This window comes from Olea europaea, chromosome 13, assembly GCF_002742605.1.
Source record: "Olea europaea var. sylvestris chromosome 13, O_europaea_v1, whole genome shotgun sequence".
In the NCBI taxonomy this organism is placed as follows: domain Eukaryota; kingdom Viridiplantae; phylum Streptophyta; class Magnoliopsida; order Lamiales; family Oleaceae; genus Olea; species Olea europaea.
This window is the reverse complement of record NC_036249.1, coordinates 13,425,517-13,442,300: the sequence shown is the minus strand read 5'-3', so window position 1 is coordinate 13,442,300 and position 16,784 is coordinate 13,425,517. Positions and strand designations below refer to the sequence as shown.

Genomic DNA, 16,784 nt, shown 5'->3' with positions numbered 1-16,784 from the left:
AATGGACGTAGTTCATCAACCTAAAAATGCGCAAAATAGTCCCTATAGCGCACCAAAATAACTGCTACAATCATAGCATATCCCCTAAATGTAGCCACATCACCCAAAAATGGACACAAAAAAAATGACAACCTTGCGTGTTAATAAAAATACAAGTCATAGATTTAATATAAATAATAAAATTGAATTTTCGGGATGCCAATGAGTTGAGCCGATCTTACAGTAACCAAACACAACCATTCAACTCACTAAGTTAACATTTCTACATAGACTATGGGCATACTACGTTGCGATTGGAATGACGGATAAGAGTATTTTATGCACTTATTCGTGCTTCTATTATTATTTATTTATATGTAAATTGAACGAATATCTACTTAATTTGTATAAATTATATTAATTGTAGGAAAATCCAAATTTGAATACAATTTATGTGAAAAGAGGCTATTTGAAACTTAATTGGAGTTGATTTAAATCAATTGAAGATTAATCGAATTGCAAGAGATCAAGTAAAAGTAATACTGGAGCATTCGATAAAAATACATTAGTTTTGGGAGTTAAATTTGACTATTGAAAAATTTTAGATCTAAATTATGAACTTTCAAAACATGCCTCGGGTCAACTGTAATGATTTTAGAATGAAGTGTACTTAATGATAAATATTAGAAGATGAATGACTAAAATTACAAGAGAAAATAAGTTCAATTGAAAAATGGATATGTTTTCTTTTTCTTGGCAAACTCTTTGATAAAAATTAATTTAAACAAGGATTTCAATAAAATCTTATTCTATAAATATCAAATACATACCTTAGTCCAACAATTAAAAGAGGGCTTGTAGAATTTCATCGTACACTTATATTTAAATCGGAGATTGTAAATACATTAGACACATATTATAGAAGCCTAAAAGGAGGGAAAAATCAAGAAATCAATCAAAAAGCTAGGATTTCAAGATTTTACAAGAAGAATGCAGAATCTTGGAGCACAATCTTCATCTTTTTGCCTTTTTACTTGAAATCCGGTTATGTAATTTAATTCTTTTTGGTATTTTTCTTCTTCTATGTAATTAGGTAATTAGGATGAATGATTGTAATCTAGGTTCAATGCAAAACGAATACCTAGAAGATGATTTGATGGGCTTTAGAAGGAGAAGCAAAAGATGTCGTTAGAGCCTTCTACACAATGGTCGAAAAAGAGAAACTTAAACTGAAGGGAGAAAAACACGAATGCAAGAGCTTTGGAAGAGTAAGAAACTATAACAATGCTAAAGATGTCATATTTATAGTTTCTGTGAATATATTCTAGCCATTGGATCCCACCAAGATTGATCTTGGTCACTCAGACGCAAGGCAATCCTAGTCGTCGAATACAAAAGGGTGCCAAATATATTTCAACGAATGGATCAAATCAAGCGTGTTTGTCATGCGCAAATTATATACACGCATGCATGCAGCTTTAAACACGTAAAAATATTATTGATACATGCAATGCAATGACAGTTGCAATTATTGAAGTGTCATTTTACTTGACCAGATGTCAGCCTATTTGAAAATAATAAGAGGTATTTTCAAAAATTCTAATTTCATGGGTGTCAATTGAAAAATATCCACTTTTTAAATTTAGCACTAAATTGTCTATTATGCCCCTCATGAAAAAAGAAACAATTTATTTATTTTTTCAATTTGTTGCTGATTTCAAGAAGTAGCTTCCATGAGAAGTTACATTAAAATGATGTTCTCGACATTTCAAATGTTATTCTCGATATTTGAATCTCGTTTATAATTTAAAAGTACACATGTCAAATCACAATATTAAATGTTCTCGACATTTTAAATCTCTACGGACACTTCACAAGTTCGTAACTCAACATAAATAGTTAAACTCGAACTTCGAAGACTGCTAAGAGATATTTACGAGCTTTGCTAACACAGAGTAAAGATACTCAGCTTTGTTTTAGAGAAAGTCAATTAAGCATCTTATTGATCTCATCTTTATAAAAAGCCAAGATAAGTGTTTGTATATTTCAACAAAGAATCAAATTAAGGACAAGGCCGACCCTGAGATTTTGGGAGTCTTAGACCAATTTCAAATATGAAACCTCATATATATATATATATATATATATATGATAGAATAATTTATCCAAAAGAATTAGGAATGAATTTAGATAATAAAGAATTATTAGAACTAGAAGATCAAATGTACCTTAATAAAACAATAACAGAATCTGAATACTTATATTATGATCAAGAACAGAATATAAGAATAGGAACCATTAAAGAAGATAATGATTCAGAAAATTCAGATTTTAGTTATATAAAAGAACTTATGGAAGATTCAAATACATATAGAACTTTTAGTGATACTCCTTTCGATAAAACAGTTACACATGAAGCAATGATTTATAGTGGAGGATTTCCCCCAAGAGGAGCCTATCCTTTATATAATAATACAGAAGGAAAATATATAACACAGAAGGAAAATATATAGCAAGAGGAAGTGAAAGACCCTTAGAAAAGAAAATAGAATTTCAATCAGATCATAAAGCACAAATCTTAAATATTACAGCACATGATCCACAGACGTGGAATAATGTTATAGATGTATGGAAAAATACTATAATAGGAATATATATATATATATATAAATACAAGTAAAATAAAATAATAAAATAAATTTGGAGCTCTCACCAAAATGGGACCTTAGGCGTTCGCCTATCTTGCCTATAGTCAGGACTAGCACTGGTTCAGGAATCATAATTATTTTGGGCTCACATAATGTAGACAAGAAATATAATAGAAAGAGTTTTAAATAGACCGGTACAATATAATCAAAATATAGAAGAAATCATAGATCCTCAACAAGATTACCAAAGATTCCAAACTAATGGTTTAAGAATCCTTAACCCAGAAATATTATATAATAGAGGAATTTTTGAAACAAGAACACAATTTTTTAGACATAGTAGAGAAGTATCTGTCCAATGCATAGGAAACCAAGTAAGAAAATTAAATTTAATATCAGAAGACTCTAAGAGAGAATTAAAAAAGAAAAATTTTAGATTTATGCATTTATGATTAATAGTTATAGGAATAAAAGGATTAATGAGAAAAAATTTAGGATGTAAGGTTTTAGTTACTATATATGATGAAAGAATTAATAATATAGATAAAAGTATGATTGCTAGTACAGAAGTTGATATGAATAATAATAATGGAATAATTTATTGTAATCCAGATTTTTTATTAACTATTAAAGATTTTTCAGAAAAAAATAAAATGGGAATTCAAACAAAAGGATATGAAGAAGTAGAAAGTGGAGATAATTTATTAATTAGTATAGGATTTTTAGGAAGATGTTCAAATAACTCCAAGACAAAATATAAAATTTACATAGATAAAGTAGTAAACTTAATGAGTAGTAAAGGAATTAACATGGTTAAACCAAAAGAATATTCATCAGAACAATTAGCAGGATTAGAATGGGATATGGATAAATTTTTAGAAAATCAAGAAACAATTATAGCACCTCAAGAAGCATTAACTTACAAAGATATTCATGGAAGGACTAGTTTAAGATTCTTAGACTATAATCAAGTACAAAGACAGAATGATTTTGAAGAAGAAACCAATCCTGATGAAGAACAAAATGAACCATTTCAAAATCAGGTTCATCTAGAACTAATAGATGAAGAACATGATAGAATAATTTATCCAAAAGAATTAAGAATGAATTTAGATAATAAGGAAATATTAGAACTAGAAGATCAAATGTACCTTAATAAAACAATAACAGAATCTGAATACTTATATTATGATCAAGAACAGAATATAAGAATAGGAACCATTAAAGAAGATAATGATTCAGAAAATTCAGATTTTAGTTATATAAAAGAACTTATGGAAGATTCAAATACATATAGAACTTTTAGTGATACTCCTTTCGATAAAACAGTTACACATGAAGCAATGATTTATAGTGGAGGATTTCCCCCAAGAGGAGCCTATCCTTTATATAATAATACAGAAGGAAAATATATAGCAAGAGGAAGTGAAAGACCTTTAGAAAAGAAAATAGAATTCCAATCAGATCACAAAGCACAGATTTTAAATATTACAGCACATGATCCACAGACATGAAATAATGTTATAGATGTATGGAAAAATACTATAATAGGAATATATATATATATATATAAATACAAGTAAAATAAAATAATAAAATAAATTTGGAGCTCTCACCAAAATGGGACCTTAGGCGTTCGCCTATCTTGCCTATAGTCAGGACTAGCACTGGTTCAGGAATCATAATTATTTTGGGCTCACATAATGTAGACAACCTAAATATAAGTCCTGAACCTAACATGAATGATTAGATTCGAACTTCGGGTACTATTTTGTTATCAATTAATTTTACAAAAAACAGTGGTGGGAACATCCACTCTTCTTAATTTAATATGGAAAGTTGTGTAGAAGTCAAACTCAAAGTTAAAGGCAAGAGTTTTAACCATTGCTGTTGTACCCATTCTTAGCTCACATGTGTGAACCTATGTTATTGATAACGAGCATTTTTAAAAGTCGAAATTATCAAATCATGTGCGAAACTATATCACTGTTAGCAAGCATTCTAATACGAAACCATGAGTCTGATACTGATTATGAACAACGAGCGCATGAGGTGTGCGAGCACAAATTGTTGAACAAACCGAAATACTCCTCGTTATTTTCATAGGCTATTACATTTGATGAATGTCATTTAAATTTTGAAGAGTGAAGGCTATTGATGTCATTTGATGAACGACCAAAAGAAAATTGAGACCCTCTTGGATTTTGATGCATCTAGGTTCGGCTGGACCATATTTCCTCAGGTACTATAGTCTCCATTTGGAAAGAATTTATAAACGATTTAATTTATAGAGAGAAATGAGTAGTGATTAAGTAGATAATATTTGTGAGTCCATTAGAATGTGTAGTTGACAATGAAATTCGATTAATTCATAAACAACTTATAAATAGGCCAAACGGAAACTACAAAATAAAGAGAAGTTAGAAGTTTTTTTCATTGTAGTGTTAATATATTGTTGTCGAGATGCACCGCACAAGCTATTACGATATCTTATTAAACAAAAATAATGCTATTTTTCTTTTGTTTAGTTAATAACCCAAAAGGTCATTGAACTTTGCAAAAAGTTTTCATCGAGTCACTGAATTTTAAAAATCACACAAGTCATCACTGAATTTTGCAAAAGGTTTTTACGAGGTTACTGAAGTTTGCAAAAAGTTTCCACTAGATCACTGACCCCTAGGAAGGAAAGTTTTTGCAAAGTTCAGTAATCCCGCGAAAATCTTTTGACAAATTTAGCGATCAATGGAGTGATTTTTTAAGTTCAGTGACCCCGTGTAAACCTTTTGTAAAATTCAATGATACTTGGATGATTTTTAAAGTTCAGTGAGCCGGTGAAAGCTTTTTGCAAAGTTCAGTGACCATTTGGATTATTAACCCTTCTTCCGTTGATCAAGGATTTCAATTTTCGATAAATAATGTATGGTTGTCTATAAAAAGTCCAAAAGATACACCTTCTTCCTACGCTTGAAAGTTGCTTTATTTGATAATATTCAGAGATCCATGCTTATTTTCGAATACTGCAGAGAAGTTCGTTGAAAGGCATAAATTTGAGAACGTAACACCTACAGCATTTAAATCCCAGAACGAATTGTCACCAACTGCCAACTTAAGTCTATAATCTTCTACACATTTTTGCAGAATCTCAAACTCATTATTTTGCATGTAATACAAATGTACAACGAGAACATCAAACTGTTTCAAGATTTGGGGTGGGTTAGGGGTGGTATTTATTAGACAAAAGAGTTGAAGTTTTTCCAGAATTTGATAGTAAACTTTGTTGAGTGGATATACAGAACAGTGAAGTAAAAATATCAAAAAGTAAAAATAAATAAGTACAATCCACAAGTTATGAAACATTTCTCTCAGCAAACAATAGACACACAAGAAAGCTTTGTAAATCTATTTGCATATGTAACTAAATTTAACAAAAACAGCAATTATTTAAAGAATAAAAGCCATATAGCCGTACCGCTATTTTGGTTCAACTTTTGGTGGGACAGCATATCCACCACTATACTTGAAGGCATCACTCTCGTTGGTATCTTTCCTTGGTAGAGAATCATCGTAAGGATGTTTGAGTGCTCCTTTTGCAGATCCAAAGTCTGTGGCAGATGAGGATGCAGATGTCAAAAACTTCAGGTGGCAACGATCCCTGTAGCGGTCCATGTTCAATTACCCTAACACCATATCAGATTTCCAAAATGAGATTGTCTTTGGTTCTTGATTTCTAAGGTAAGATGAGTCCTGGGTTTGATAAACTTCCTATGTTTTGCATCAATAAATTACTCACAAAGTAGTAAGAGACTGTAAAATTGAGAACCACTCTGGAGATTCTGTTTTCTGAAAAGAGTTGTTGCTCAAGTCCCTGCCAAAATGTAAAACTAGCAAATGTTCACGAACAAAATCAGTCAGAAGAATAGTATATTTCAGGACTAGCGTTCACTTCATCATTCTTGTTCATTGCTAGTCGTACTTCACGTACAATGTATTTTCCTTTCTCAATAGGCAACTTTGCAGTTATCAGTTCAAGCATCACCACACCAAAACTATATACGTCACTTTTCTCTGTCAGTTGTTGTGTCATGTAGTATTCTGGATCCAGATAACCCTACGAAAGAGTAAAAATTTTAGTGAATCATCAATAGTCTCTCCAAGAAATATTTACATTTTCATTTGATTGAAAAGGTATACCCACAATTCAGTGATATTTGCGAGATGGTTGAGGTTTGACGTGACATTTCCTGTCAGGCCATTTCGATCAAGTCGACTGGACACATAAAACAGGGTACACAATGATAAAGTGATTCAGAGAAAAAGAGGAAAGTAATATTGTGTAAGATACGAAAGTTATGAAAGGAGTATACTCACAGAACCTCTAGTGTCCGAACCTCTGCTATGGTAGATGGAATGTTCCCTTTCAATTGATTCCCATCAAACAGTCTGCCATTTGTTTCACCACAAATAAGAATTGAACGAAGTTTTCAGGATTAGAACATATGGCATTAGGTCAAACTTACACATGTATTAGAGACATGTCCGAGCTAAAAAGCTTTTCAGGAATTTCGCCTGAAAGCTGGTTCTTGTTGAAATGACTGCAAGGCAAAAACTTCAGAACACTTGGAGTGGCAAATGAAATAAATTATTTAAAGGAAAAATGAACTGGTTTGAAAAATTAAATCACACTCACAAGAAAATTCTCTACTTTGCCATAATGAAGGTTCAACAACATACAGAAAGTTCATAAGAATCAATGCGTAGCTTCACTAGTTAGTCACACTGCAAATGTGGACAATTTCAATTTTCCAATATCATCCAAAAAGTTAGCAAGAAGATTGAAGTGTTCCCAGTGAAAAAAGATGTTCATGTACTGGAGCATTCACAGTGGATTGAATAATTGTGTTGATACAGGGAGAGACCCTGTCAACTCATTTTCAGCTAGGTCGAGCCAGTAGAGTTCGGAAAGTTTGCCAAGGGAATGTGGAATATTCCCAGTTAGGTTATTGTTGTTAAGCGCTCTGCCAAGGAATGTTTCATATTGTAAGATAAAGAGATGATTTCATAAGAACAGATCAATGAATACAACAATGCCAGAAATTCTTACAGAAAAGACAGGTTTGCAAGGTTTCCCAATTCACTTGGTATATTGCCAGAAAAGCTACACCCTGACAGAATTCTGCAGAAGATATATGGAACTTACATAAAAATCGTGCATATTAATTTCTGCGTCTAGCAGAAGAGATGAGTTGACATTTCTAGTAGTAACGAGTCATTAGATCTTACAATATGTTCAAGCTTCGCAGATCTCCTAGCCGTGGAGAAAGTGGACCTGTGAGGCCAGGGTTGAATGACAAGTCCCTGCAATTAATAGCTAAAAATCTTAGACCAAGTTTACATTGAATAGTTAGTACAGAAAAGGTGTGCTTTCTGATGTTCCTCAACATTCTTCTTGTATATGGTGATGGATATTGTCAACATAACATTCGATACCAGAATTGATTAATAGGCAGAACCTAACAAATAATATTCAGCTTCAGTACATGAAAAAGGTGCAAGAGAACTCACAAGGAAATTAGTTCGGTGAGCCCCCCAATATCACCAGTCATGGTTCCTGTTAGTCCCATTGTTGATAGTCCTCTGAAAATCAAGAGATTACCAATTCATTTGCATCACTTGTCTAGTAAAAAATGAGACAGCGGAAAACCTTTTCCCCCACCCAGGTGTATTTCTGGCACCGATTTGATGTTGACAAAAAATGAAAAGAAATAATACAAGAGTAAGGCGTCTTACATTGCAGTGACCTTTAAGGTGGCATTGTTGCAGGTAATACCATCCCATGCTCCACAAGGATCGTCTGATTTATCCCAACTAGGAGGCATGTTTCCCCATTGATCTTTCAATGCTCGGAGTACAGCAGCTGCATCAACATTCATTTTTCATTAACACAATTATGCTCCATGCATCAAAAAGAATCTTAAAGGAACTCTATCACAATCAATCCCTCGATTCTGTACACATTATATAATGATATGATCAAATAAGTAGAAGCCTCTTAGAACTTTTTTTCGCATTAACTATAGACAGTTTCTATCGATTTTCTCCTCTCCTCTCCTTTGAGTTAGTAAGCAAAAGTCACAACTCTCATCTCAAACAAAAACACAAACACTATGTAGGCAAAACTTTACCATCTTGCGGGTTCGCCCCAGAGTAGATTAAACTGATCCATGACAAGAGGACCACATTGCGGAGAAGCAGCCGGAAGGCTGCCATTGCTGCACTCTCTATCAAATGAAAATATAATTCTTTATAAACTTCCTAGAAAACTGAACACACAAAACCTGCAATTCTCAAGGGATGACACTAAACCAAGACTGATATTTTCATACTAGCTCAATATTATTGCTTTGCACTCAATCCAACCACCACTTTTTCCCACAAAAATCCCAACAAGTTATCATGGAGAGAGAGAGAGAGGCAAGTAAAGGAATGAAAAATAAAAGCTTAAACTTTTTGCAATGTCCAATGATTAAGCTTGTCTTAGAAGCCAATTCAACACTCGATTCCCCACTAACTCTGGAAAAATCATCGTTGTTTTGGCGCACCACAAGCATGACAAAACAAGATAAATGTAATGATGACATTTGTTTAAAGAATTAGACGGCTTACAAATTTCTCTGCCGGCCGGCCGGCCATTTTAACAACTAAACTCTACAACAATGACAGCCGTTCTTGCCAAACAACATTGTGTAATACGACAAAATGGTATTCGCTTGCGAATCTTCCATTTTTTGGAGTGTCTTTATACAAAATTACTTTAAAGTGAATTTAAAAATAAATAAATAAATAAATGATTTTCTAAGCGCCGGTGACATGACACACCATTTAGCCCCCATTAATTTCTCTTTCTTTACATTTTATTTTTTCTGTCCTATTTTCAACTACACAATTTTTTTAAAAATAATATTACACGTAAATTGAAAAATTTTCCTTCTTTTTCAACCATTCATTTTTCAAAAAAAAAACACTATTCCAACTACTTTCATTTTCATTCATTTCCATAAAATGAAAGCCAAATGAGGGCTTAATTGGTGAATAAGTTAATGGTAGGTCATATGTATTTAATGATTCGCTAATTAAATGGTGTGTCATGTCACCAATGCTTAGGAGATCATTCCTCTGTGTGTGTGTGTATATATATATTTCATACAAATTAAAATCTAATTTTTTTTATCAACCAATTAGTTTTAAACACATGCGTCATGAGATTCATAACTATTCAACCATATATTTCATCAATTTTTATCAAAACCTGCTAAAAACTCATTTTACCTCCACCAAACAAGAACTAAATTTTACTTATTAAATTATTGTCGAAATAAATCGTTTCTAGATTTAATTAATGAAAATGTTGAATTTACAATATATAAAAGTGCAAATAAGTTAGAAATATTTTTTTGTTTATCATAAAACATAACCTTTTGCAACATAATAATATAACATTAGTATTTTATTATTTTTTTTATAATTAATCAATTCAATGCATTATCAATAATTTATAATATATTAAATATCACATCAAATGAGAATTATTTTTTGGATGATTCTAGTCGAACTATAATTCAATAATTTCATAATATCTTACTTTTTATTTTTTAATATATATTTAGGACATGTCCGATAGTGATTATGAAAATTAATTTTTAACTGTTAGAGAGAAAATGAGTCACATGTGTTAGTGAAGAAGTAAAATATAATGGCTGAAATAGTTAAATAACAGTCAAAATTTATTTTTTGGGGTGAAAATTTGCTACCAAGTAGGGGCTTAATTTATTTAACCATTTGAACAACATTATCTATTTTATCATCAATGTACATTTGACAGATTCATTTCACTTGATTAGACAATAAATTTAAATCTATTAAATGTTTTTGAGCAAAAGATGATCTTATGAGAGTTTTGTTCCAATTGATTTATTCGATTAATGTTAAGAAGTAAAAAAGGTAAATGGGAGGACATAATGTTTATATGTAATAAGTAATCGGCATGCTATCGCAGGCATCTAAAAATAAAACCTATACTCCTCAAATTTATCTATAGTAATGTGAGTAAGGATCATTCTCACGAAGACTGTCTAGTCTAATTTTATGTTATATTAACAAGAACGAGGGTTTTGATTATAATGCAATCAATTTTAAGAAAATAACTAATAACTGTGCAAACTAACGAATTTGATTAAATCAATAGAACGAACATTGATCTAAGTCAACGTCCACCGTCAGAATTTCACAACTAGTCATTAATCCATGTGTGATTATCAATTCATATTTTTAGCATTCATCATTGGAATTATTTTCCTATCTCTCCTAAATTGTAGTTAATCAAAAAAACAAGTGATCCAATCAACCCTAATCATTAAACAACTCAAGACAAGCGCTAAGGTTTAATTTGATAACAACATTAGGAATTAGAGAAATCAATGAAACTAAATAACACAAGCACAAGCGGTTGTATTTAATCTAGTCAAACGTTCTTACCAAAAATTAACAATCTCTGGCTCAATAAATCATTAAATCCTAGTTGCTTTACAAGTTAAAGGGATCAAACAATTACGGATTTGATATTTAACTCAACTATAGATTGCAGCATATAATAAACCAGTAGGCTTCATAGCAATTAAATGCAACAATTATGAAAATACGTGCAAAAGAACATTCAATACTCAAAACATGAATTAAACAAAGAAAATAATTTAGATCTCACGGTTTGATTTGTCCCGAAGCTTCAGTTTCCTTCGATCAAGTACAAGAAATTAGCTACTCGTGAAAATTGAAAGTCTATAAAAGAGGTGGAGAAGATGGGAGGTGTCTTCATCTTTTTTAGAAGGACTTAGGATTCTAAAATCACGTTCATGATTTGTTTCTATAAAAGTTTTAATCAAATAAGGAAACCAAAATTTTCCCATCAGAATTGTACTATGTGACTGCCTCGTAAATTTTCTTGCAACCGCATAGTTCATCTAAAATAGCTGAAAATATGATCTAGAAGCATAAACGAGGATGTGAAAGAGTTAAGGACCAATTTGTTGACGACATGAAGTGTTGGAAGAAGAAGAAATAAGAAAAAGAAGTCAAGAAAATAGAAAAACAAAGTTTGGGGGCTAAAACGCAAATGTTGGAAGTTGGGTAACACTGTGTTCTAATACATCAACAAGTAAGTTTTAGCCAAATTGGAATTATTCCCATATCATGGAATCAAATGCTATAAGAGACTTATTGGCATATGGAAATGAATGGTCTGTTAAAGTGATGGTAGGTTGAAAGAGTTTGACCGAATCTTATTCTAACAATGTTGAGAATTTTGGTATTTTGAAGTTCCTCCTAATTGATAAGGAGGTAATTCGTCGACTACATAATTATTTATTTCGTAATTATATTACATATAAAAAGTAACTCAGTATTTTACTTCTCCACAGTGATACAAAATTCATGCCATTTTATTTAATGATGTAATTGAAAAAGGGAAATCGTACATTATATAAAATCGAAGTGTAAGACCTGTCAAGGAAAAGTATCAAAATGTGAACGATGAAATCGAATTATCTTTCACAACTACAACGAAGGTAGAAAAGATTGCTGAAATTGTATGCAATAAGAATAGCACATCAAGTGAGAATAATTTTCTGAATGATTCTAGCCGTAATATAATTCAATTATTTCAATAATACTTTACTTTTCATTTTTCAATATGTATTTAATTTATTTAACTATTTAAACAATATCATCTGTTGAATTATCATCAATTATTTGACAGATTTATTTCACTTGATTGGATAATAAATTAAATTTTTTGGAATAAAAGATGATCAAGTTAATAACCCAAATGGTCACTGAACTTTGTAAAAAAAATTCACAAGATCATTGAATTTTAAAAATCGCCTAAATCATCATTGAACCTTACAAAAAGGTTTTCATTAGGTTACTAAATTTTGTAAAAAGTTTCCACAAGATCATTGAACTTTAAAAATCATCCCCATTCATCACTAAATTTTGCAAAAATTTTCCCAAGCGATCACTAATTTAGTTATCCCCTTGAAATTTTTTTATAAAGTTCAGTGATCCCGTGAAAACTTTTTGCAAAATTTAGTAATGAATGGAGTGATTTTTAAAATTTAGCGACCCCATGTAAATATTTTGCAAAGTTCGATAATAACTTATGTGATTTTTAAAATTCAGTGACCATTTGGGTTATTAACCCAAAAGATGATCTAATGAGAGTTTTGTTCCAATGGATTTATTTAATGAATGTTAAGTTGCAAAAAAGGTAAATGGGTGGACATAATGCGTATCTATAATAAATAATTCTAATTAATATATTTAATGCATATTATGTGATGATGAATAAATGGTGGTATTCGTTGAATGTCAAGTTCAGATCAAAATGGTAAATGAATAGATTATTCCAATGGACTTCCTCAACTATTTAAATTGTTATTTCAAATTAATTGTTTCATTTTAATCATCAAATATTTTGTTTTTCTTTTTTATACATCAATAGATAGGTTTCAGCTAAATCAGGATTGTTCCCGCATCATGGAATCAAAGGTTATAAGAGAATTATCGGAGTATAGAAATAATAGTCTATTAAAGTGATGGTACTTCGAAAGAGTTTGATTGAATCTTATTCCAAAAATGTTGAAAATTTTGATATTTTGAGGTTCATCATAATTGACATGGAGGTAATACATCTACTACGACAACTATTTATTTCATAGTTATATTATATATTAGAAGTAATGTAGTATTTGTCTTCTCTACAAGATATAAAATTCAAGCCATATTATTCAATGATGCAATTGAAATTTTTGATGTTATAATTGAAAAGGGAAAATCTTACATTATACGAAATTTAAATTTAAGACCTATCAATGAAAAGTATAAAACTTTGAACGATGAAATCAAATTATGTTTCACAACTGCAATGGGGGTAGAAGAGATCGCTTAATGTATATGCAATAAGATATCAAACTCTTTTCTTCAATTCAATAAAGTACCAATTATGCTAGAGAAGATATCGTGATTGGTAATTATACTTTTTAGATGCATAGTTTACAATCATGTTCGGAGAGTCTTACTAAGTATTACTTCCAAAATTCCAAAAATCTACCCACATTTTATATTCAACTATTGTTTTATTAATAAGTATTTATTGAAATTTGAAAAATCTCTACATCACATTAGTAAAAGCAATGATTTAGAATTTCATGATAGTTAATGTTTTTACTGGCCAATGAATTTTTTTTCGTTCACCTTTTATCTTTATCTTTAGATATCATAGTGTTGGCAATCAAATGAAAACATTTGTTTGTCATCAACGATAAGAGGCCAAGTGAGAGAACAACAAAGAAATTAAAAGTGGTACTCTTAGACAGTGGGTAAAAGTTATCTATAAAATCAAATAAATATTTTTTTAATCGAGAGAAAGCAAAGATAAACTTTATAATATTATTTACTCAAAAAATTTATTTTTTAATATTGGTGTAGTAAATTGAAATTATTTTTAATTTAATAAGAGAAAGTTTTTGTGATATTTAAAACAAATATGTTGCATTATTAAAATTGTAACATTTTAACAAAAATGACATTTCGATAGTCAAAGAACAGTTTCACAAATTCTATATAGCCGGATCCAATAATCCTATATCGCCAGATCCAATAATCCTATATCGATTCCTAATGTCAAATAAAATTCCTATTTACATAAATTATTATCATGACTGATTTTGTCAATTTTCGTATTTATTACTATGAAAGTACATTTCAAAATGTGTTCAACTTTATTTCCCTTAATTGGAACTCAATTTCATTAATTCTCAATTAACTTAGATTCATGTAATGCATTCAAAATTCGTTGTATACATGCATACATGGTAGGTTTTGCATATACGGTATGTGATGTTGTACATATACGGTAATGACATATTGTGCATAAACGATAATATGCTACATATGGGATGATGATTTTGGAAGAAGTGTGTTGACAGAATTTTTTCGGTGAAGTGGTTCCCACAGGTAGATTTAAAAGTTCATCTTTTTGACATATCATATATGCATAAGCATATTATATATGTACACACCAACCTCGTTGGATATGCAATACTCACCTTTTATATTTTCTTAACCAAATTTTGAAAACTTTCCCCCAAAAAGTTTTGCTCACATATTTATCCAACATCATCATACTATTACTATATATGTAACAAAATATCGTTTATGCACATGTCCTTACAATATATACACAATATCGTGTGCCGTAGATGCATGAGCTTTCCGTATATGCACATACCAATCTCACCGTATATGCAAGACTTAACTTTTATGTTTTCTTAACCAAATTTTAAAAATTTTCACCCAACATGTTCTGCCAACACACTTCATCCAACATCATCATACTGTACATGCAACAGATTATCGTTTATGCACAACATATCGTTACCGTATATACACAATGTCACATACCATATATGCATAGGCTTGCACGAGCGTATCACATATGCACAAGAGCATACCGTCTGAGCATACCATATATGCATACACCAACCTCATTGTATATGCAAGACGCACCTTTTATGTTTTCTTAACCAAATCATAAAAATTTTCACCCAAAAAGTTCTACCAACACAATTGATCCAACATCATCTTCCACTACATATATTCTTGCACTGACAGTTATACGTCGCACTTTTAAGATGAATTTCTCTAGCAACTACAAAGGTTCTAGTCAAGTAAGATACCCTTGATCACGCTAAAAATATATATAGAGCCTGTTTGAGTACTATTTTATTGTAAGAATGCATATTGAAATTGTAAATAATGAAGAATGTGTAGTTAAAGAAAGGAAAAACTTTGAGTTTGTGTTTAATATTATTTTATTAAAGAATGTGTTATTGAAAATAATTGAGAAAAAATTGAATTTTAAAAATAATGGGGATCAAACAAGGTCGTAGTGTACAAAGAGATTCTCATTGAATAAAAATATCATTCCTTTTAACTATTTTTTATATTCACACATCATCAAATATTAATTCTACGACAGTTATAAATTATTTTAGAATAACATACAATACAAGTTCAATTTTGACTAGTAATAAGCAATTCCATTTTGATTCATTTTACATCAGTCTATTTGGCCTTTTATTTTTTCTGTTACATTTCATGCTTCCGGACAAAATTAATTAGGAGTAGCTAAAATTGACTTGCGTTCTTGCCATTTTATGTAATCACTCACGTGTATAGAAGAAACTTCTATCAATTTGATGGTACAGGGTTCTATTTTGTTTTATAAGAATGTTGGTGTGGCTTTTTGAATTGATAAAGATATGTTAAGAGTGTTGAAATTTGATTTGTGATTAGCAATTTTGAGTTTGTGACCCGTGAAAGTGGAAGTCATACTATGGTGATTTTTTAAATTTATATTTGATTTTATATTGTTAATGGAAACAATTATAATCATGTCTGTTAATATTTGTTGATCACATTTTTTTTGAATTGGTAATGGTTGCTTAATTTTTACACTTATTCAAGCATTCAAAAGTGAATATTTGGGGGTCATGTAGTTGGAATTATTACGTAATTTGGTTAATTATTAACAATTGTAGGATAATTCAATGTTGGAATGCTAATGATGAAAAGAAGTGAAAAATGATCAAAAATGACTAAAAAGGAATAATTATAAAAGTTTAGGGACTAAATTGAAAATCTCCAAAACTTGATTGTAAATTTAAGTGTTAAACATAAATACTTTGTTGGAGTAGTTCAAAATTTTTACTCTCTAAAATTATAGATATTCTCTAAATTGCATAATATGCTCTTTAAAATTAGAGTCTTTAGAAAATGCTCTTCGAAAACATATTATTTCAAAAGATGGGGCTTAGGCAGTCTGTTAGCCCCTGTTTGACACCCATTATAAAGAGAAATTTTGGCAAAATGTATTATGAAATGGTATTTTTTGGGAGAATGTGTAATTAAAAAGAAGGAAAATTTTATTATTTGTGTGTAATATTATTTTATTGAAAAAAGTATGGTTAAAAAAAAAAGGAGAAAAAATGCATTAAAATTTTAATTGTTGTTAAACAAAAGCTTAGTTTGTTCTTGATACAATAC

General features: G+C 30.4%; 1 protein-coding gene and 1 long non-coding RNA gene across 2 annotated transcripts; both read right to left on the bottom strand.

Moving 5' to 3' along the window:
* Positions 1-6,802: 6,802 nt before the first annotated feature.
* On the bottom strand, positions 6,803-7,246 carry LOC111408226. Its single transcript, XR_002705306.1, has 3 exons — positions 7,145-7,246; positions 6,996-7,067; positions 6,803-6,894 (listed from the first exon to the last, which is right to left on the bottom strand). It is a non-coding gene; the product is annotated as an uncharacterized LOC111408226 (long non-coding RNA).
* A 257-nt stretch (positions 7,247-7,503) lies between these two features.
* Positions 7,504-9,223, bottom strand: LOC111408465 (probable leucine-rich repeat receptor-like protein kinase At5g49770). Its single transcript, XM_023038219.1, has 6 exons — positions 8,810-9,223; positions 8,415-8,541; positions 8,190-8,261; positions 7,908-7,982; positions 7,729-7,800; positions 7,504-7,642 (listed from the first exon to the last, which is right to left on the bottom strand). The coding sequence occupies exons 1-6, from the start codon at positions 8,892-8,894 to the stop codon at positions 7,504-7,506; spliced, it is 570 nt and encodes a 189-aa protein (XP_022893987.1). The 5' UTR covers positions 8,895-9,223.
* Positions 9,224-16,784: the final 7,561 nt, after the last annotated feature.

Bases quoted from the DNA above. Each gene is read 5' to 3' on its own strand.
- LOC111408465 (XM_023038219.1), bottom strand. From the start codon at position 8,894: ATGGCAGCCTTCCGGCTGCTTCTCCGCAATGTGGTCCTCTTGTCATGG. The intron at 7,801-7,907 runs GTAAGATCTAAT...TATCTTCTGCAG, and splicing joins CTGCGAAGCTTGAACATATT to AATTCTGTCAGGGTGTAGCT. The intron at 7,643-7,728 runs GTAAGAATTTCT...ATTCCTTGGCAG, and splicing joins CTTGCAAACCTGTCTTTTCT to AGCGCTTAACAACAATAACC.